This window comes from Dendrobates tinctorius, unplaced genomic scaffold (assembly GCF_039654945.1).
Source record: "Dendrobates tinctorius isolate UK_male_01 unplaced genomic scaffold, ASM3965494v1 ptg000057l, whole genome shotgun sequence".
Classification (NCBI taxonomy): Eukaryota; Metazoa; Chordata; class Amphibia; order Anura; family Dendrobatidae; genus Dendrobates; species Dendrobates tinctorius.
In genome coordinates this window covers 12,155,130-12,177,278 of record NW_027361725.1, presented here as the reverse complement: position 1 = coordinate 12,177,278, position 22,149 = coordinate 12,155,130, and the positions used below count along the sequence as shown (strand labels likewise).

The 22,149-nt window shown below is 42.3% G+C and overlaps 1 protein-coding gene across 2 annotated transcripts in view; it reads right to left on the bottom strand.

The window, feature by feature from the left end:
* Positions 1-22,149, bottom strand: part of MDGA2 (MAM domain containing glycosylphosphatidylinositol anchor 2) — a 1,066,479-nt gene that overhangs the window by 583,519 nt on the left and 460,811 nt on the right. For both annotated transcript variants that reach the window (XM_073577764.1, XM_073577765.1), the window contains exon 3: positions 7,637-7,811. In XM_073577764.1, the coding sequence (XP_073433865.1) occupies positions 7,637-7,811 (175 nt within the window). The remainder of the gene's footprint in view (positions 1-7,636; positions 7,812-22,149) is intronic.

Genomic DNA, 22,149 nt, shown 5'->3' with positions numbered 1-22,149 from the left:
TCTATCTGTGTTAGTGTTTTCATCTTGCTTCACCGTCATTATATGTTGGGGGCTGCCTATTGCTTTGGGGTCTGCACTGGGGCAGTTTAGTTTTTCCCCTTTCTGTCTTTAGGCTATGTAGTTCTCCGGCTGTGATCGAGGGGTCTAGGGCACCATAGTAGCCCCCCACGGCTACTGCTAGTTGTTGTGGATAGGTTCAGGGGTCTGCAATCCGATAGCTGCCAACCTCTCTGGTTTTTCTGGACTTAGCTAGTATTTTGCTTTTTCCTCCTTCAGTGACTCATCATAACAATATAACACAGGAGCTGCCAATCACAATAGGCGTTCTTGTCACAGCTCACCTCCTCACTTCACAATGACTTTTGCATACACTCATTAAATTCATATGTCCAGTCCTTTCAGGAGCATTTTTCAACAGTATCTTTATCATCAGAGGCAGGATTACAATGACTAAGTGATAACACCTCTATACACAGCTGATAACCGAGGATCCTATATTGACGATAGGCGTTGTCACAGCTGACTATCTGCACTTTACAATGACTTTTGCACACACTCATTAGATGATGCGTTGATACAAAAGATACTGTCAGAGTCTTTTCATTGCTGCTATGTACATGTGTTATTTCCTGAAACAACATGAAGTAAGAGTCTAAAAAAGCTCCTGTGTCTAGTGTGAGAATTGCCCTGATTTAAACAATAGGTCACTTTTGTGATGACTCATTCCCTTTAATTATAGTAATTTTAATAAGAAGAATAATACTGCCTGCCTTAATCTCTCTCTTGTAGTGGCTATTAACAGTAGGAACTTTATTATTAAGCCCTAGGTCAGAAATTTTGTGTAGGAAACAGATTTTTGAGATCCTATAATGATTTTAAGAAAATGAATCCGCCCAAAATATTGGTCTTAAAATGACTCGGTGTTAAAAGTTGGACGTTTACTTTAAATCCTCATAGTAAAATCATTCCTTTTTGTTACGTGTGATTTTTCCATCACTGCTTCCACAAGCAAAAATCTCTAATTTCCACATACATCATAAACAACCTGACAGCACTTGGCGGCTCTCAGAACTCTTTGGCTGATTGTTCGGTATACTCACAGTACAATTCAGAAATAATCACTCGGCTGTTTACCACTGGCTTTATTGTAACACAACGGTGTCCATTCTAAGGACACAAATGCTTATTATTTTTATGCTTTTTATATTTTTTTTTTTCTTGCCATGACAGCATATTAAGCTGTATGTTTCAAAAAAATTATAATCTATTGTCAAGGCATAAAAACTCACTCCATTATATAACAATAAATACAATAATCCTTCATGAGCAAGTAGTGCTAAGGTGCACAATAAAGGAACACAAGGGTTCATATAAAAAACTATTACAGATCACCCATAATGGATTAAAAACTTTGGCTAATTTAGTTTTTTTTAGAAGGGACCACAATTGGCTTTCTGCTATTGGAATCTCCAGCTGGAAACAGTGGGCAAAACCCAGCTACAAGTTTTCAGGTTTCCTGCAGTGCCTCTATAGGGAAAATGAAGAATTGCACAGTCCTCCACATGTGTTGCCTTTTGCATATACTTTATGTTCTGGTAAAAAGATGAGTGCCCCCTGCCCCCTACTAATTCCACATTTGCAAAAAGTTTGTTACATTCATTTCCGTTCCCATTGTTTCTGCTTCTGTTGCCAAACTTCGTTACGGGTGCCGTTGGATCAAAGAGAAACAGTTTGGTTAATTCTGAGACTTGGATTACCTTCCAGACTAGGAGTGTTAGGCATCAGGTTCCTGCCACTGCACAGCAAGAATCCAGAGCCTTCCACTTGGCGGTCTCCCATTCTCCTTTGGCCGCAGAGGAGCCTGCTCAGACCAGCACTGTGGGCTTGCTGGCTGCTGCCACCTCTGGTCCACATATAGCAATGCAGGCTGGCCAGCAGCGAGTCTCTCCAGGGGCTAAGCCCTCTTTTCGGTCCACTGAGCATGCCCGTGGAGTGATCTCCCATTGGAGACCAAAGGTCACGTGCTCAGGTCCTTCTCCAGCTTGGAATGGTCCATCCAAAAGGCCAGGAAGGTCCTGGAAGCACACGGCTATAAAAGGTCCGCATGGCCGCTCGGCCATGTGCTAGTATACTCTGCATTATCAGACTATGAGGAGTGAGTGTTGCATGCATGTATCAATGTCTCTGGTGAATGACTCATTTAGAAACCCCTGCTCTTGGTACGCATGTGTTGTGCAGCCTAGCCTGATAAGCGCCCAGGTTTAGGTGTAGGTAGGACAGAGTCTGAGACAGGCATCAGTCTCTACCAGTGGCTCGGCACGCCTCAGTGCATGTGCTCTACACTCCGTATTCAGCATCTATAGCGGCATCCGCAGTTGCGACGCCGCGTGCTCAGAAGGTCTAGAGAGACTCTGACCCCGTGTCCTTGGGGCAGAGTTCTGTGACCGCTTTCTGTGCACTCCTTGGCCGGGCTCTGGGAGCTAAACAGGCTCCGGCATTTATGTTCAGCGGTAGTGCGGCTCTGTGAGTTAACAGAGTTCACTTCTGTTCACACTGGGTGACGTTAACCCACGTGTGACCTTTCCACACCGCTTTATACTCCCGCCAGCGTCGGACTGGCCCACCGGGGAACCGGTGGATTCTCCGGTGGGCCCTGGCATCTGGTGGGCCCTGGCACCTGCAGGCATACAGGGCCAGCAGTTGCCTAGGGCCCCCGCTGCTCCAGGGGCCCCCAGTCAGTGGTGTGTCGCACACCATGCAGCTGCTATGGGGGCCCCTGCCAGCGGAGCAGCAGCGGGTGTCAGGAGGCAGGAGCCCCTGTCCCCGCTTCTAAAGAGAAATGAATATTCACTGCGAAGCAGTGAATATCATTTCAGGTCTCCACACCCCCAGAGGCCCCGCCCCCAGCCCAGTAAGCCGCTCTGCATCAGGGCCGGCGCCGCCCTCAGTCCTCTCTGCTCCTGGCTCACAGCCAGTGCGCGATGACGTCACTACATCGTGCACCCGCTGTGTGTCTGGCAGAGGGGGCAGCTCCTGACACTGAAGCCGGGATCAGCGTGGGAGCGAGGAGGAGAGGTGAGTATTGTGTTTTGGTTTTGTTTTTTTATATCTCTCTCGCTCTCTCTATCTGTCTCTATCTATCTATCTATCTATCTATCTCTATATCTCTATATATCTCTCTCTATCTCTCTTATATCTATCTATCTTTCTATCTCTATCTATTATCTATATCTATCTATTTCTATATCTATCTCTATCTATCGCTCTATCTTTATATCTATCTTTCTATCTCTATATCTATCTATCTATCTATCCATCTCTATATCTATCTATCTTACTCTATCTATCTCTATATCTATTATCTCTATATTATCTATCTAGCTACCATCTATATCTATCTATCTTTATCTATATATATCTCTATCTAATATCTATATCTATCTATCTCTATACCTATCTATTTATCTATCCGTTATCTATCTCTATATCTTTTCTCTGTATCTATCTATCTATCTCTATATCTATTTCTCTCGCTATCTATCGCTCTATCTCTATATCTATCTTTATATATCTATCTCTATCTATCTCTATATCTATATCTATTTCTCTCTATATCTATCTCTATATCTCTCTCTATAGCTATCTATCTATATATCTCTATCTATCTCTATATCTATCTCTCTGTATATCTATCTATCGCTCTATCTCTATATCTATATATCTATCTATCTTTATCTATTTATCTCTATATCTTTTCTCTGTATCTATCTCTCTATATCTATATCTATCTATCTCTATATATATCTATTATCTCTATATCTATTTCTCTCTATATCTCTCTCTATATCTATCTATTTATCTCTATCTCTATATCTATCTCTCTGTATATCTATCTATCTTTCTATCTCTATATCTATCTTTCTCTATCTATCTATCTATCTATCTATCTATTTATCTCTATCTATTATCTATATCTATCTCTATCTATCTATCGCTCTATATCTATATCTATCTTTCTATCTCTACATCTATCTCTATATCTGTCTTTCTATCTATCTCTATATCTATATCTATCTATTATGTCTATCTATCTAGCTATCTCTATTATCTATATCTACCTATCTCTATATCTTTCTGTCTTACTCTATCTCTATATCTATCTGTTATCTCTATATTTATTATCTATCTTTATCTATCTCTATCTATTATCTATATCTATATCTATCTCTCTATCTATTTATCGATCTCTGTATCTATCTCTCTCTATATCTATCTCTCTCTATATCTACCGCTCTCTCTATCTCTATCTATCTTTATATCTATATCTATCTATCTCTATATCTATTATCTCTATATATATCTACCTATCTATCTCTATATCTATCTCTATATCTGTTTCTCTCTATATCTATCTCTATATCTCTCTCTCTATAGCTATCTATATATTATCTCTATATCTATCTATCTATCTATATATTATCTCTATATCTATCTCTATATCTATCTGTTATCTCTATATCCATATCTATCTCTATATCCATATCTATCTCTATATCTATCTATCTCTATATCTATCTTTCTATCTAACACCATATCTCTATATCTATCTCTATATCTCATTATCTATCTCTATCTCTCTCTTTATCTATCTATTGATCTATCCATCTATCTCTATATCTATCTCTATATCTATCTATTATATCTATCTATTATCTCTATTATCTCTATCTATCTATCCATTTATCTATCTAGCTATCTCTATCTATCTCTATATCTCTCTATATCTATCTTTCTAACTATATCTATCTATCTCTATACATATCTCTATATCTAGCTATTATCTCTATATATATCTCTATATCTATCTTTCTATATCTATCTATCTATCTATCTATCTCTATATCTATTATCTCTATATATCTCTATATCTATTTTTATTTATAGCCATCTATCTATATATATTTATCTCTATATCTATCTATATATGTCTATATTATTATTATTATTATATCTGTATATCTCTGTCTATTATCTATCTCTATCTATATATCTCTATATCTTTCTATCTATCTATCTATCTATCTATCTATCTATCTATCTATCTATCTATCCATTATCTATTTTCTATCTATCTCTATATCTATCTACCTATCTATCTATCTATATTTCTTTCTATATCTATCTTTATATCTATCTCTATCTATCTCTATGAATCTTTCTATCTATATCTATCCATTATCTACTATCTATCTCTATATCTATCTATTTCTACATCTATCTTTCTATCTATATCTATCTAACTCTATATATCTATATAGCATTATACCCTATGAGGGGGTGCATTATTCCCTATGAGGGGGTGCATTATTCCCTATGAGGGGGGCAGTATTATACCCTATGAGGGGGCAGCATTATACCCTATGAGGAGGCAGCATTATACCCTATGAGGAGGCAGCATTATACCCTATGAGGGCAGCATTATTCCCTATGAGGGGGGCAGTATTATACCCTATGAGGGGGGCAGCATAATACCCTATGAGGGGGTGCATTATTCCCTATGAGGGGGGCAGTATTATACCCTATGATGGGGGCAGTATTATACCCTATGATGGGGGCAGCATTATACCCTATGAGGAGGCAGCATTATACCCTATGAGGGGGGCAGTATTATACCCTATGAGGGGGTGCATTATACCCTATGAGGGGGTGCATTATACCCTATGAGGGGGTGCCTTATTCCCTATGAGGGGGGCAGTATTATACCCTATGAGGGGGGCAGTATTATACCCTATGAGGGGGTGCATTATACCCTATGAGGGGGTGCATTATACCCTATCATTATACCCTATGAGGGGGGCAGTATTATACCCTATGAGGGGGGCAGTATTATACCCTATGAGGGGGTGCATTATACCCTATGAGGGGGTGCATTATACCCTATCATTATACCCTATGAGGGGGGCAGTATTATACCCTATGAGGGGGTGTATTATACCCTATGAGGGGGTGCATTATACACTATCATTATACCCTATGAGGGGGGCAGTATTATATTCTATGAGATGGCTGCATTATATTCTATGAGATGGCTGCATTATATTCTATGAGGGGGCTGCTTTATAGTCTATGAGGGGGCTACCCCAACTCCTGCTACATAATGAAGACATGTACAACCTTATATTATACCCGGATATTAGTGTGTTTTACCGCACAATTGGTGGTCTGGTATTTAACTCTATGCAGCTACATAGTGGGCCCCAAGAATGATTTTCTCTGGTGGGCCCAAGGTGTTCCAGTCCGACGCTGACTCCCGCCATTACCTAGCAGCAGTTTACCACCTCTGCACGGTGGACCCCGGGCTGCGAACGCACCTACTATTATTTTATAATTTGGTGCGTTCTGCCAGCCCTAACAAGGAGCTTGGGAGTTAACTCTTAAAAATATTGACTAGTTGTTCCCTTTTGTGAACCTGTGCGAGGCTCACGCTATTTAATCCCGTGACTGTCACCAATGGTTCCAGTTATGAGCTTAGCCTCCTAGTAGCTTGTGTTCTAGCTTCTACTCTGTCCTTGATTCATGTTCTTTGACCATATTTTGGCAATGTTTTTTCTCTTGCTTTTGACGGCAACCTTTTTAATTGTTTGCCCTGCCCTTTACGGTTAAGCAAAATGGTGGCTGCAGCGGATTCACTTCTTCCGGATCTGGTATTCTTTTCCGATTTAGCTTTTTGGCATCTCGATGTTGCTTAGACCTATAGAACACTTAACACATGAAAAGTGAAGAAGAATGGAAAAGAAAACTGAAGCCGGAAGGAGAAGCAAACCAGTGTAGGATCGAGAGGAGCTGTGGTGCAAGAACAGATGAGGGGCTAGATGGTTGTAACCGTTTTTCATATTTTTATCCCCTCTCTTTATTATCTGCTGTGCTTTGAAGAGACCTGAGAGCATAATACATGGCTTCTACTGACATTTTCATTTGCTTCAAATAAATGTGTCTCAAACAAAATTTTTTAGCTGAATTCGAGCAAAACCAAATTTCATCAGATTTGTTCATCTCTAATTCCTCCCATAATTGGGGACAAATCATCACTTTGATGCCATTACTTACTTGTGGAAATGAATGGCAGTGAAGTAACTAGCATTGCTTAAAATTAAATATGGCACATCGGGCCCTGGGGGCCCAGATCAGCCTGCAGAATATGACCGGCTACCTATTAGCATTTTTGATATTCAATCATGTTTATCGCCCTACGGATGCCAGATTTTTCCCAGTGCTTTCCATAAATCCAGTGACCTGCAGTAAATCTCTGGTGCCCTTCCTTCGTCTATATCTGTTCATTTTTATAGCTTCACTTTTCATCCTATAGTCATTTAGGTTCATCCTTTGTCATAACCTCTTCTATTTATGTGTAGACAGAAGCTATATCCAGCACTCAATCACATGCGCTCCACGACTACAGAGAATAATCGGGAACGAAAGCTCCACACAACTCTATGTGACATGCAACAATAAAACGATGGATGACAGTAATCAGCAACTGTATGGGCTGTACATAAAGAGAGATGATACCCTATGCATCATTATACCCTATACAATATGAAAGGGTTAGAGGAGAATCATGGCCTTGTGTACTCACAGTATACATCCACTCGGATAGACTTTATTGCAGGAGAGCCCAGCCCGTTTTCTGCTTTGCAATAGTATCTTCCTCCTTGATGTCTTTGGATGTTTGTAATCCTCAAGGTCTCATTGAATACACTGGAGTCTTGGAATCTATCGGACGCACTTCCTGCTGTTTTGGTCCACCTGATCTGAGCAAGCATCAGAAAAAACTGTTAGAGTTGTACTAAGTAATGGCAACAACAGTTTGGTCAACATGAACTTGACATTTTAGCATTGGTTATTGGAAAACCATTTTGGAAGGAGAAGAATCCTACATTGGTCTTACTCTTAAATTCAGACACAAAGAACCAAATGGTTCAGCAGAAGACAACTCTACTTTACTTGAAGCTGATTTGGAGTCATTAAAAGTTGGAAAGTATGGTAAGAAATTGACGAAGCATTTACCAGGAGGATTTACTAGAAAACATACAATTTTTCAAACCACCAACTTTGTATAAATCTTTATGCCCCTTCTAATTTACTTTTACATTCTTATTCCTGCCATATGAAATGCACAATTGGATGCTAAAGCATAGCACATGACTTAATGCACATGCAACCTCCTGTAAGATGTTCTTCCAGGAAGTGCCAACTCTTCTTAGAATCATAGAATGTTAGAGTTGGAAGAGACCTTGGATCATCGTGTCCAACCTGCTCAATGCAGGATTTACTAAACTCTTCCTGAATGTCTAAAGGCCTCACCATTTTCTGGAAGCCCCATGGACATTCCAAGAATTGGCAAGTATTTTTTATTTCCAAAAATCTTACCAGACTGTAGTAATAATATGACCAACGTGACCTTTAAAAGGTGGGTACAACAAAAAAATGCTGTTTTAAAATATTTCATTTTAATACCTCCTTCCATTTATTGAGTGCAGATCACAATAATAACATGAAATAATATCTTGAGTTGGCTTCCATGACTGAAGAGCAACTAGTCTATAATCCCATTCAAATTCATTGGTGTTCAACCATGGATAAAGGCAGGATCTAATGGAGTCTTTCCACTGTGGTCACCCCCAACTATGATGACAAGATTATAAAGTCTCCAGTGTGGATGGAACAGCACTAGTCATGATTTACCACTAGTCCATTCACTTTCTATGGGAGTTGTCATCATGCATGGTCACTATGGTTTCAACTGTCCAACAGAAGTGAATGGTATGGTGAGGACTAGAAATAAGCAACTCAATTTGATGAGAATTGAATTTGCTTCAAATTTCACAAACAATTCGGATTCACCAGAATGACTAGGCCTCAAGTGACATCATAACTCTACGATGCGATGCACATTATGATGCCTTATAACATGCCAAAAAGTAAAAAAGACAAAAGAGGGTGGAAGGGAGCTAGTAAAGGACTGAATGGGGAGCTGTGGCTCAAGGACAGGTGAGGGGAGAGTTGAGCAAAATGTTTATTTTTTAATCCCTTTGTATATTATGCTCTGGGATTTGGAGAGCCCTCAGTTCATAATTAGCCAAATTCTACAAGCATTTATGGTGGATTGAATGGATTTCTCATCTCTAGTGATCACTCATGCCCATTGCCTTTCCTAAGACCTATAGAAGCTAATGAACTAGTGGTCATTCATGCGCACTTCTGCTCCATTCACATGTGGGAAACCAAGTTCTTATGAATTGTGTGGACAATATCACTAAGACCCCAAGAGATCATACATTTTTTTGTGTACACATACAAATTTGCTCTCAGCATCTTTCAGTGCTTTGGGCCCAACTCATCCTTCCCATTCCAACAAATACAAGTGTATGAAGTGCCAACTTTTTTATTAATGCAAAGCACTCTAATAGGGAAGCATGCTTTCACTATCTGCATACTATGCCTTCGATACAGATATCATATCCTGCATAAATAGCGTAAAGCACTTAACGAATATTTATCATGTTACATCAATAGATGAAGCGTGCAAGATGTTTGTTTGGAGCTTACTACATCTCTACACCGTGTAGACATCTCATTATGCATAGACTTCTATCCTTGAGGATAATAGTAGCAACAGGCCAGCGCTCGCTTGTACTCGGATATTATAATCCGTCCCGATATTTTTAATTTTAATGGTTTTTCTAAAGCTGAAATGTCATTCACCAATGAACTTTGCAATGCCTGGGGCCTAACAATGCTGATGTAGCGCGATCAAGCCTTGGTTCATTGGTGCTCGTTCTTCTACAAGGGAAATAAAGGAAAGTACACAATGAAGAATAAAGTGAGAATATTCCGATCACATCGGCATAACGTACCTCTTTATATAGAATACATTCACTTCTGCCACGTGTAATGAATAAGATGAAGAAAGGAAATAGATGAATGTACAGAATACTAATAGTAATCCTTGAATAGATGGAAAGCAGAGCAGAATTACATTATTGCTCAATTCTCAAAAGCTAGGCTATACTTCTTAAAAGGTATAACCGCATTTTATATACAGTATACCGTACTTTGTTTTTAAAGATGATGTGTCACTTGCTCCAAACATTTGTGTTAAATTCCTTGTAAAAATCCCTGAGCTCCCTTGATTCTGATGCTCTATTCGGGGAAAGGAGTGGCTGACCGAGCTCAGCTGTGAGCACAGGGATTTCCAACATGGCTGATTAACCCCTGTTCTGCCAGAAGAAATAAACCCATTCAAAATGGAGAAGTGCTTCTTCTCAGCGCCGGAGTAGGAGCAATCAGACTCGGTGGTCTTCTGGCTCCACACTGTCGCGGTAACCCCATGACAATTGCACTGGGTCGTCTGCACAGGCTTTAAGAGGGGACAATGCAGCTTGCAGTGTATGGAAATACTTGGAAGCTGCACAAGAAAAATATTAAATGCTTAGAAATAACAAAATACATATAATGGGCAAAAAAAACCCAAATCTTAAAAATGTGTTCATATATTTTAATGTTGGGATATAATATGAAGTTACCATACTTGATAAAAATCCGGAAAATTCTGCGTGTGATGAATTTCTACCATCTAATAACATAATATCAAGTGATTTACCGTGCATCAGAACAAACCACTACATGATTAATATACCCACTTGTACTATACAAGCTTTCTGCCTTTTCCCTATTGTACCCACCGAGATGACAAATAATAGCATCCAGCACAGCAAATTGTGGATTTACATCTCAGACTCGATGGAATAGTTTTATTTCTGTGAACGAAAATTACAAGTTCTATAGACGCTGCTTTCTCTAATGAACAAGAGCAAAAAAAGAAGATGGATTATTTTCGTGAAGAACAATCAATTTAAGAGCACACTTGAGTTGGTGAGTGTGGCCAATATACACAGGTGGTCATAGGTGTGCTGAAATTTCCATGTCACATATTATTACAGGGACAGGCCCTTGACTTTGATGAAGTGAAAAAGACTGGTAATGCTGTGTATTTTGGGTACCTTTAGATATCCATACTCTGGAGCGTATATTAGACTTTCATAGCTCACCATTACTGGTGGAGGGGTACTTTAGCTTGAGCCATTCAGGAACATGGCACCAACGTACCACTAATGGGCTATTCCCAAACTTGGGATGTGTGATCAGTGGGTGTCCCACCAGTGGGAACTCCATCAAATCTGAAAATGGGAGTTAGAAATGTCAGAAGATGGAAGTTCTGCCCATGATCCCACTTTAAGACAAGTTTATATAATGTGATGTGTAGTGTGTTTAGTGATATGAATTATTAGTAATAGAGACATGTTCTGCCCAATCACAGGTAGTTATTAGGGATAGATAGGGTTAACAGTTGGGACTAACCCAGAATGGGAGGGGCTAAAGTGAAAGGTCAGAGAGAGTTTCCTGCCAGGAGGGACATAGGGCCTAGTACTTAGTAGAGTCACATGAGTTGAGTGTCCCCAATGTGAGCATTGACAGAGGCAATGCATACCGTGATTAAGAGAGCAAAGAAGGAAAAGTGTTAGAAGGAGCAAGTTATTATCCAGAGACGAGGTCTGGGGCTGGAAGCTTAGCGAGATAGTACGGAGTTATCTAACATTCAAGTGACGGAACAGTGCTAAGAAGGGAAACAGGACAAAGAGAGAGTGTCCCGGGTGGTACTTCCAAGGCGTTGGCAAGCAGAGAAGCTAAGTAACAGCCATAGTGGCAAAATTAGCTCCCCTAAGGGGAAAGTGACACAGAAACGTGGATTGGATAATAGGATTCTTGTTTACTGGTTAGTGGTGCTATTAGAAACTGAAGTGTTGTTCTGGGTGGTGGTGAAGCTAGGGAGAGAGGCTAATGGACAGAGAGCTCAGCAGCCACAGGAAGGAAAGTGTATGAAAATATCATATGTTGTAAGAGAAACGTCCACAAAATTTTGAACCTTCTATCCACTGTACATACTTCTCCCTACATTATCATTTTGGAGTGGCGGTTTCCAACATCATGTGGTCTACACACAGAAAGCAAGGACACCCATTTATCTGTAACTTGCCGGGGCATACAAAATGAGTACCTAGCCCAGAGCTGCTGCTCCATGCCACACTATATATGCTCCAGCATTCCATTCAATGTCTGTTAGGAACGGCGGAACGCACTAAATAAAAATAATAATAAAGTGCGTTCGCCGCTCGGGGTCCACCGTGCAGTAGGTGATATAACTGCTGCTAAGTGGTGGCAGGAGCAATATGGCGGAAATGTGCACAGGGTTAAACTCCACCCAGGTGCGCAAAGCAATCTCAGTTAATTCACAGAGATGCCAAATAAGTACAAACACAAAAGACTGAGCCTGTTGAGGTCACAGTACTCAGTATAAACGCACACACGTTATCAGGTCACAGGAGTAGCCCAAGACGGTGGCACTATGTCCGACTAGACGTACCGTGTGCGGAGCGTCGCAACTGCAGATGCAAAGGGGCTGCTACTGCAGCGCGGCGTGGACACTGCCGCTAAACTACAAGGCTAAGGCGCAAGCGCAATGTCGGACGCTAGCAGCTGTGGATGTTGCAGCAGAGGAGCGCTGGCGCTGATTCTAACTCAGTCCCTAACCACATATGTAATATCAGAGGGAAGGGTTTTTTTAATGAGTCATTCACCAGAATCATACATCCGTCCTGATACACACAGCAGCAAGTAAGTCTATACTAGCGCATGGCGGAACAGCCATGCGCACCTTTTATAGCAGCCGGGACCTTCCGCAAGCTTCCAGATCTCTGAGATGGACCAATGAGATCTAGAGTGGGACCTGAGCACATGACTCCCGATCTCCAATGGGAGATTGTCCCATGAGCATGCTCAGTAGGAGGACAGAAGGACTTAGCCTCAGGAGAGATTTGCTGCAAGGCAATCTCCTCTGCAATCTCCTCTGCAGTAGATAAACAGCAGGAGACTGCAGAATGTGAGGGTCTGGATCCCTGCAGAGTAAACGCAGAAATCCGTTGCCTAACAATGTCTTCACGACTGTCACAGACAGCAATGTAACTATCTCCCATGAACATCCTATAAATGTGCAATCAGCAAGTTATTATCACTTACCAGTAAGTAATAACCATTGAATGTACTTCTAATTAGAGTTGAATTTTTCAAAATTTGTTTCTGATTACAATTGGCAGAAAATATTGTTTTTGCAATATTCACAGAACACAGCCGAACATCATTGGGGGTCAATGGGCTTTGAAATTAACGAATATGTTCGGAATCGATCGTCATACAAATTTGGCACAATTAAGGTACAAAAATTGCACAAATATGGCAAATTCAGATTTGGCGACCTATTCCGAACATATTCACTCAACTCTACTTCTAATGCCTTTTACAATTTGGGATAAGGGATAACGACCCCTCAGTGATCCTGAGAATGGGACTCTGGATTCTTGAGAGCGGACCTTCATTCATCTCCTATGAGACTGCCGGGGAAAGCAGAGTACGACACTCCACTACTTTTTGCAGTCCCATTAACAATGAATAGAAAAAAATGTCAGCTTACCAGACTCAGTGTTGAGACCTTTTGCTTTCTCATCGACGCCAAGCATGGATAAGGACTAGCCAGTCACAGCAAAATCCAAGTGGAGAAAAATCCAGCTGATGGTGAAGGTGACTAAAAATTATCATTTATTATATGTAGATAAAATTGACTAACATATGGCATCCAGGACTGTAGCACACTAGCAAGCAAATGCAACGATCAATGTATTTTGACTTATAGTCATGATCATGAACAAGACGATAAGTCATTGGAAGAGGTTTTCATCCAAGATATCTCTGTACTTGGCCTCATTCATGTTTCCTTCAGTGGCAACCAGTCGTTCTGTCCCTGCAGCTGAAAAACACCCCATAGCATGATGCTGTCACCACTATGTTTCACTGTTGGGATTGTATTGCACAGGTGATGAGCAGTGCCTGGTTTTCTCCACACATATTGCTTAGAATTATCACCAAAAAGGTCTATCTTCATCTCATCAGACCAAAGAATCTTATTTCTCAAAGCCTTGGAGTCCTTCATATGTTTTTTAGCAAACTCTATGCAGGCTTTCAAATGTCTTGCACTGAGGAGAGGCCTCCGTCGGGTCACTCTGCCAAAAAGGCCCAACTGGTGGAGGGCTGCAGTGATAGTTGACTTTGTGGAACTTTCTCCCATCTCCCTACTGCACCTCTGGAGCTCAGCCACAGTGATCTTGGGGGTTCTTCTTTACCTCTCTCACCAAGGTTCTTCTACCATGATTGCTCAGTTTGGCTGGATGGCCAGATCTAGGAAGACTTCTGGTGGTCCCAAACGTCTTCCATTTAAGGATTAAGGAGGCCACTGCACTCTTAGGAACCTTGAGTACTGCAGAAATTTTTTTGTACCCTTGGCCAGATCTATGCCTTGCCAATTCTGTCTCTGAGCTCCTTGGCCAGTTCCTTTGTCCTCATGATTCTCATTTGGTCTGACATGCACTGTGAGTTGTTAGGTGTTATATAGACAGGTGTATGCCTTCCAAATCAAATCAAACCAGTTTAATTAAACACAGCTGGACTCCAATGAAGGAGTAGAACCATCTCAAGGAGGATCACAAGGAAATGGACAGCATGTGACTCAAATATGAGTGTCTGAGCAAAGGGTCTTAATGCTTATGACCATGTGATATTTCGGTTTTTATTTTTTAATAATATTTCTGGGTTTTTTTCCATCAAGATGGGATGCAGAGTATACATTAATGAGAAAAAAATGAACTTTTTTGAATTTACCAAATGGCTGCAATGAAGAAAACAGTGAAAATTAAAATAGGGTCTGAATGCTTTTCGTACCTACTGTAGTTAACCTCAAGCTGAATATTCAGCAAATGTGAAAATGGTTACTGTCAATTATGTGTATGGTACTTATATTAGTAATTATTTTTTCACTGTGCTCCGGCTTACTATTCTGCTGGTTCGCTTGCCTAATTGTGTTCTGCATAGCTTCACTTGCTTGGCCAGCTTGTCACTCCGCACCTAAATTGATTTTTGCAGGTTGGATTTGCAGCCAATTTCTATGATCATTTTAATATTCATTTCTCTTTCGTTTTTTTTTCTCATTCCAAAGAAATGAGCAGTTTTACATTTATAGAATCCAGAAGCCAAAATTTGGAAATAGAATTATATTTACAGAATATGTAATAATGGTTTCCTAGCTGCAAGAGCGAAAGTTCAGGAGGCTAATCTCCCCCCCAAAATACTCAGAATGTTATAATTCTTACATGTACATGTTGTAAAGATGTAGTCTTCCCTGGCTTTCCTCTTGGCTCTACATATTCTGAGTAGAGATGAGCGAGCATTAAAATGCTTGAGTACTCTTTAATCAAATCAAGCAAATCGCAACGCTCGGGTGCTCGACCAGAGTTATGAGTATAATGGAAGTCAATGGGAAACTTTAGCATTTTTCTGGTGGTCCCCCTCGGAGGTCTGGAGGGGGTCTTAAAATTGTTGAAAACGATGTAAACAGCACTGAAATGGCATGGGAACAGCATGTGGAAGAACACTGGAAGCACCTCTGAATCCCAGGTTGGTGCTGAGAACAATGTTGTCAGAGTATTATGCCACTTTTGCGGACTGACAATGAAATATACAAAACTGTACTTAAAATGGATTTGACTGGAAGAAAATCTTAAGAAACATTCTCTCCAGGATAATGACTTGTATATAAGGAAAAATAAAATAGAGGAAAAAAATGCTCCTCCACACTTTGGACTAAGTTCACATGCAGTGTTTTTGCAGCTTTTTGCACGTTTGCATTTCTTTCAATGGTGAAAAAAAAAAAATTCAACAGGAAATGTAATTATATCACTTTTATCAATCAGCAAGCCATCACTATTTGTAGAGGGCCATTAGGCAGCTCTTTCTATTGTTAGAGGGACAACAGGTGTTCTGTGGACATATGAGACTGCAAGGAGATAGACCGGACCTCGAGGACATGCATGCCAGGTCCGGAACTAGAAGGGCTGCATTCTCTGTTCCCTGGGGGAGCTTTGAGGAGGCGGACCTTCCCCTGCAGCCGAGGGGAAGCACTTGTGAGAAGGACCTTCCTGCGGACCCGAGGAAGCGGGATGAGCTGACAAAGCGCGTGAAACAAGGGAGTTTGGCGCCAGGGCAGAGCAGCGCACAGAGCGGTGAGTGGCGCACTCTTCTTCCCTTGTCCCCTGCACAGATTATCAACGCTGTGTCAATGCTGTGAGGGGTCGCATAGAAAGAGCCCCATCAACTGCAGAGCCAAGCATGTATGGTAGAACGCCAAAGAGAGAGATTGCTGTGGAGCCGTGCAAAGCAGAGCAGGGCTGTACACCCCGGGCAGAACCGTGCAGAACCGAGCTGTGTACATAGAGCAGAGACGTGCACATTGAGTAGAGCTGAGCCAGCCTTGCAGCAGCCAGAGAGAGAAGCGCCATGTCCTGAGAAAACCAGGAGCGTGACAGCCAGTGCCTGTCATCGCCCACCTCCAACAGCGGGAACCAGAGAGAATAGGACATACAGCGTGGGTCCAGTGACTGTCAGAAAGCAAGGCACACAATGCTCCATGTCCTTGATTATTGCACACGTGGCCCATACGAGTGACCGAGGACAGAACAGACCCTTGTACCCTGACCGTACCGTTAAACAACTTCTGAGCCACGTGGGGCCCATACCAGATTGTGACCCCTTTTACTGTTAACCACTTTGGGCTCGCTTGATCGAGACTGTGAGGAGAGTTGTGCAGGAATCTTGTCAAGCTTAGACAGGAGTCGTGGCCCTTACCTTTGTAGGAAACTACAGTATATTGACTAGGGGCAGTGGAAAGTACCGGAGACCGACTACTGTCACAAGAAAACGTGGGTATTGTTGTCTGCTTGATCCCATTAATGAGGACACTGCGTCGGACGTTGCCGGCACCTTTGAGTTCGCAGCAGAAGCAGCAGTATTAGGACTTCCTTATACGTTTGCTAATATTTGAACCGTTGCAGTGTACTGTGCCTTTAATACTGCTTAACTCTTTTCCTCCTTGCTTGGAGTATTTCCCCTGTAAATAAACCTGTTAACCCTTGCTCTGCTTGCGTCCTGTCACTGCATCCCGCATTCCTGCTCTTACTCTTACAAGACCAAGATAGAGTTTTTTGGTAAAGAACATCATTCTACTGTCTCACACCACTACCTCTTACATACAGATGCTACAAAGAAACTGTGAATGGACATATTAAATAATTTAACTTTGTCTGCTTTGATGAATTTGTGAGTATTGATGAGCGAATTTGGAAAACAATTGCCAAAAATAAATTCGGCATGAATATGGCACATTTGGATTTGTGATTAGAAACATGAGCAAAATTTTATAAAATCGGGAAAAATCGGTAACGTTCGGTAAAAGTGCAGGAAAATATTTGCACTGGTAAAAAAGTATTTTCAGCACTTTAGCAACAATAATGGTGGTGTATCATGAGCGTTTGGCACGTGTTTGATGAGGAAAGGGGGTTTGCAAAGCTTAGAGGTGCGGTGTTCTTGTAAACAGTCTTTTTTTTCCCTTAACTTTATGTGTTATGTGTGCATATTGTGGCTAGCCAATCAGGGCGCAGGAAACACCCATAATGTCCTGACACAATGGCTTGTGTTATTGGCTTCTGAAATCACAGGTCCTTCTCCATATAACTATAACCATATCCATATAGCTATAGCAGCCTGCACTCGTCAGCAGCAAGCAGATCCTGGGATTAAGTCCTTCTTTCGGGTTACTGAGCATGCCCGCGGGTCGTCCTCTGATTGGAGGCCGGGGGTCACATGCTCAGGTCCTGTTGCAGCTCAGATTGGACCATCTTGAAGGTCCCAGAAGGCTGCGCCTATAAAAGGATCGTAAGACCGCACGGCCGTGCACTAGTATAGACTTTTGTTGGTAGTTGTGTGTATAATTATGGATGCATGAGACTGGTGACTGACTCATTAAAGACTCTCTCCCTCTGGTTGTGCTTGTGTTAGGGAATTAGAGTTGGAGTCAGCACCAACGGGTGGCAATGCTTATGCCGCCATGCTCCTAGTATCCACACCCACTAGCGTCCGATTGTGCTTACCCATACAGGGCACTTTTGTCCTGTGCCTAGTAACAGCAACCGCCTCTGCAACACTGTGCGCAAGTTGTGCGCTATCTTAGCCCAACCAAGGGCGTTTACTGGTGTCCGCCAGAGCGGTGCTGCGCACACTTGCGCGCTATATCTATAGTGTATCTACTGGTGGCCTCGCAGTTGTGGCACCGTGCGCTTTGCATGTCTGGAGGGACTCTGACCCCATGTCCGTGGGTCTGAGTTCTGTGACCATTTGCGGAGTGCTCCTCATTGCCGAGCTCTGTGAGCTTGAACAGGCTTCGGCATTTATGTTTATCAGTAGTGCAGCTCTGTGAGGTAACAGAGCCCACTTTTGTACATATCGGGTGTTAGGCGTCGGATTCCTGTAGCTATACAACAGGAGTCCAGAGCCTCACATACTGCTTTATAGCAAGTCACTCCTGAAGCTAAGTCCCGCTGCCGCTCCACTGAGCATGCTCATGAGACGATCTCCCATTGGAGCTCGGGAGTCACGTGCTCAGGTCCTTCCCCTGATCTGATTGGTCCATCCCAGAGATCTGGAAGGTCCCGGCAGCGCATGGCTATAAAAGGACCGCATGGCCATTTGGCCATGCGCTAGTATAGACATTACTTACTAGATGTGTGAATGGTGACGGATGTATGATTCTGGTGACTGACTCATTTGAAACCCCTTCCCTCTGATATTACACATGTGGATAGGGAATTAGTTCAGCAGTCAGCGTCAGTCAGTGGCAAGCCTTAGGCCACTGTGCACACACTAGTGTCTGATTGTGCTACTCCTCACGGCACTATTGTCTCGCGGCAGTGTCCTACGCCGTGCTGCAGTTGCAGCTCTCTTTGGCGCTCACAGTAGCGACGCCGCACACACGGTAGGTCTAAACGGACGCAGTTCCTTCTGCCTTTGGTCCTGCACCTGTGACCTGATACGGTGTGTGCAAATATCTGAGACCTGTGACGCTAACAGGCTCAGCTTTTTGTGCTTACCCTTACTGGCATCTCTGTGATTAAACAGTGATTGCTCTACGCACCTGGGTGATGTTTAACCCCGTGCGCATTATACTGCCATATTGTGCGTCTGCCATTACTCAGCAGCAGTTATAACACCTTCTGCACGGTGGACCCCGAGCGGTGAACACACTTTATTATTTATTTTATTTAGTGCGCTCCGCCGTTCCTAACATTGGGTCAGCGGTTAACCCGCCGGTGTCTAGTTAGTACAACACCATATAGTCTCCGCCATTACTGAGCAGCAGTTTTCCATCTCTGCACGGTGGACCCCGGGCTGCGAATGCACCTTATACCATCTTTACTATTTGGTGCATTCCTCCAGCCCCGAACAAGGTGTTAGATACCAGTTGGCATGAACATAAAGGCACACAGCTGAGTAGGTCATCTGAGGAGGAAGGTGAGAAGGTTACATTGTTGCACCATATGTCACAGACACAAGGTGATGCAGCCACGATGAGCAATGCATCCTCCGCCACAACTGTGCCTGTGACCAGCAGCTTCCGCGGGTCTGCAGCTCACAGGTGTGGCAAGGGTTGCCTAGACTTGACCATTTTTAACACTGCAAGGGATGAGCCAACTCAAGTAACCTGCCAACTTTGCAAAAAAAAAGTTGAGGTAAAAAGTGCAATAATTTGACTACTACATGTATGAACCTTCACATGCGCAATCAACATGCTATACTGTGCTAATGACACAGCGCAAAAATGCGGACGAGCGGACTTCAACAACCATCAGCCGCCCCATCAATCGCATCTGCTGCTTATTCCTCCTCTGTTACCGTGTCAACTATTCAGACGCACGTCTTCGACTGCAGAACCTTGGGTTCTTTACCCACCCGCACCATTCACGCTGACTGAGAGCCCTCCGTCAACTGTAACGGAAGCAGACATGCCTGCTTTGTTTGACCGATCTTAGAGAATGAGCACACCACAAGTTTCTCAATCCACTGTAACATCTCTGCCTGCACCTCTCTCACGGTCCAGCAGTTTGTCTGGTTCGACATACTCTGCTTTCTCTCAGAACTGCAGCCAGACCACGGTTTCGCAGCTGTGGTCACATAAAAGATTGTTTCCTCCTACGCGTGATAAAACTAGGAGGTTGAATTCCACCATCTCCAATCTGTTGGTTATAAAAATGTAGCCTTCCCTCCTGGTAGATACAGATGGTTTCTGAAAGCTGATGGCCGTCGCAGTCCCCCAGTTCCAATTGCCCAGTTGCCATTACTTTTCTAAGAAAGCTGTGCCTGCATGTTGCACACAACATCACCTGTTCCTTGACTAAATCTCTGTCTGCCAGGATGCATTTCACCACAAACACTTGGATGAGTAGCCATGGCCAAGGGCGTTACATCTCGCTGATTGGGCATTGGGTGACTCTGGTGACTGTGGGGACAGGTGCAGCTCCACAAGTCTTGGAATCCCCAAGCCTTGCAGGACAAACCTCTACATTTAACGCTTCCCCCACTACTTCTGCCCCCTCTATCTCCTCTAGGGCCTCCACCTGCACCCTCAACCTCTGCCTTAACGAGACATGCGTTTCAACAGTACAGAGCAAATCCCCACCACCTCTGTATTGCACAGCCAGGGCTCATCGCAATCAGGCAGTACTAAAAATGATATGCCTTAGGGATACTTTGAATAGTCTGTGGGAGGAGATGGTGGTCCCAAAAGAAGTGGAGGAGGCAAAGGAGGCTGCGGAAGGGATAACATTGTCTCGAGGTTCAAGACTGTTGTCACACAGGCGGATGCCAAGGAAGGGTTGGTTACTGCGATCGAGGGTGGCTGGTGATAACAGACAAACTGTTATCGAAGGTGCAAGATCCGAGGAACAAATGGAGGAGGAAGAGGTGAGGGGCGAGCAACTGTCAGATGAAGAGGATAATCCTCCCCTCTCTGTTGTTCATGGTAGGAGGGGATGGAGGAAACAAACCTCATTGTTACCCAGCCACCAACACAGCATGGGCTTGCACCTCATGATAGAGGCCGACATATGAGTGCCTTCTTACTGCACTATCTGCAACATGATCCTTGCATAAACAGCTAACAGGAGATTGTGCTATGTTATAAAATAGATGAGATGGACATATTAGGCACCAAAAGAAGAAACACAGTGTCATAGAATCATAGAATCATAGAATCTATGATTGTCTCACCCAAACACCTGCACAGTGCTAGATATATATATAAATGCTCCATATAAGTGGTACAATTAAATAATGCCCACACCCGTGGATAACCAATCAACCTTACCTTACCATGTCCCAAGGTAATGTTGTCATTTCTTTTTTATGCATTTAAACAACTCGGTATTTGGCGGTGTTTGGCCTGCAATTTAGTGAGTGGTCACTGACCCTCCAATTACTACATTACACTAATGATTTTTGTGCGGCATGGGATATTCCCATGCTCTATATGGGGCATGTGCTGATTGACTATCCACAGATGTGGGCATTATTTAATTGTACCACTTATATGGAGCATTTATATATACAGTATATATCTAACCCTGTTCAAGTGTTTGTGGTGAGTCACTGTGTTTCTTCTTTTGGTGCCTAATATGTCCATCTATTTTATAACTAGCACCATCTCCTTGTAGCTGTTTTCTTATCCATCTCTTTCCATGTTTTGTCCCATTGTGATATTTTTTGTATAATAAAATTTATTGATCTATCACCTTGTCTCTTTTGGATCTTGATTGATAGACCTTATACACTTCTTTGAAGTGCCTCTAATTTAGATCCACTGTTTATCAGTGTTGTAAAAGAGGAAATATTGTAGAATATAGACAGGATTTGAATAAGCACTGAAATTTGTTTTTCTTGTACATGGCAGCAAAAAACTGTTGAGTAACACAAGTAACACTGCCAGCTTTAAAGAATTTCAGAGTACAGATGACCATAAAAACATGAATCGGTCAATGAGAGAATAGAAAAAAACAGTAGCAACGCTTATAATTTATGAGGCAATAATCCCTGACTAGA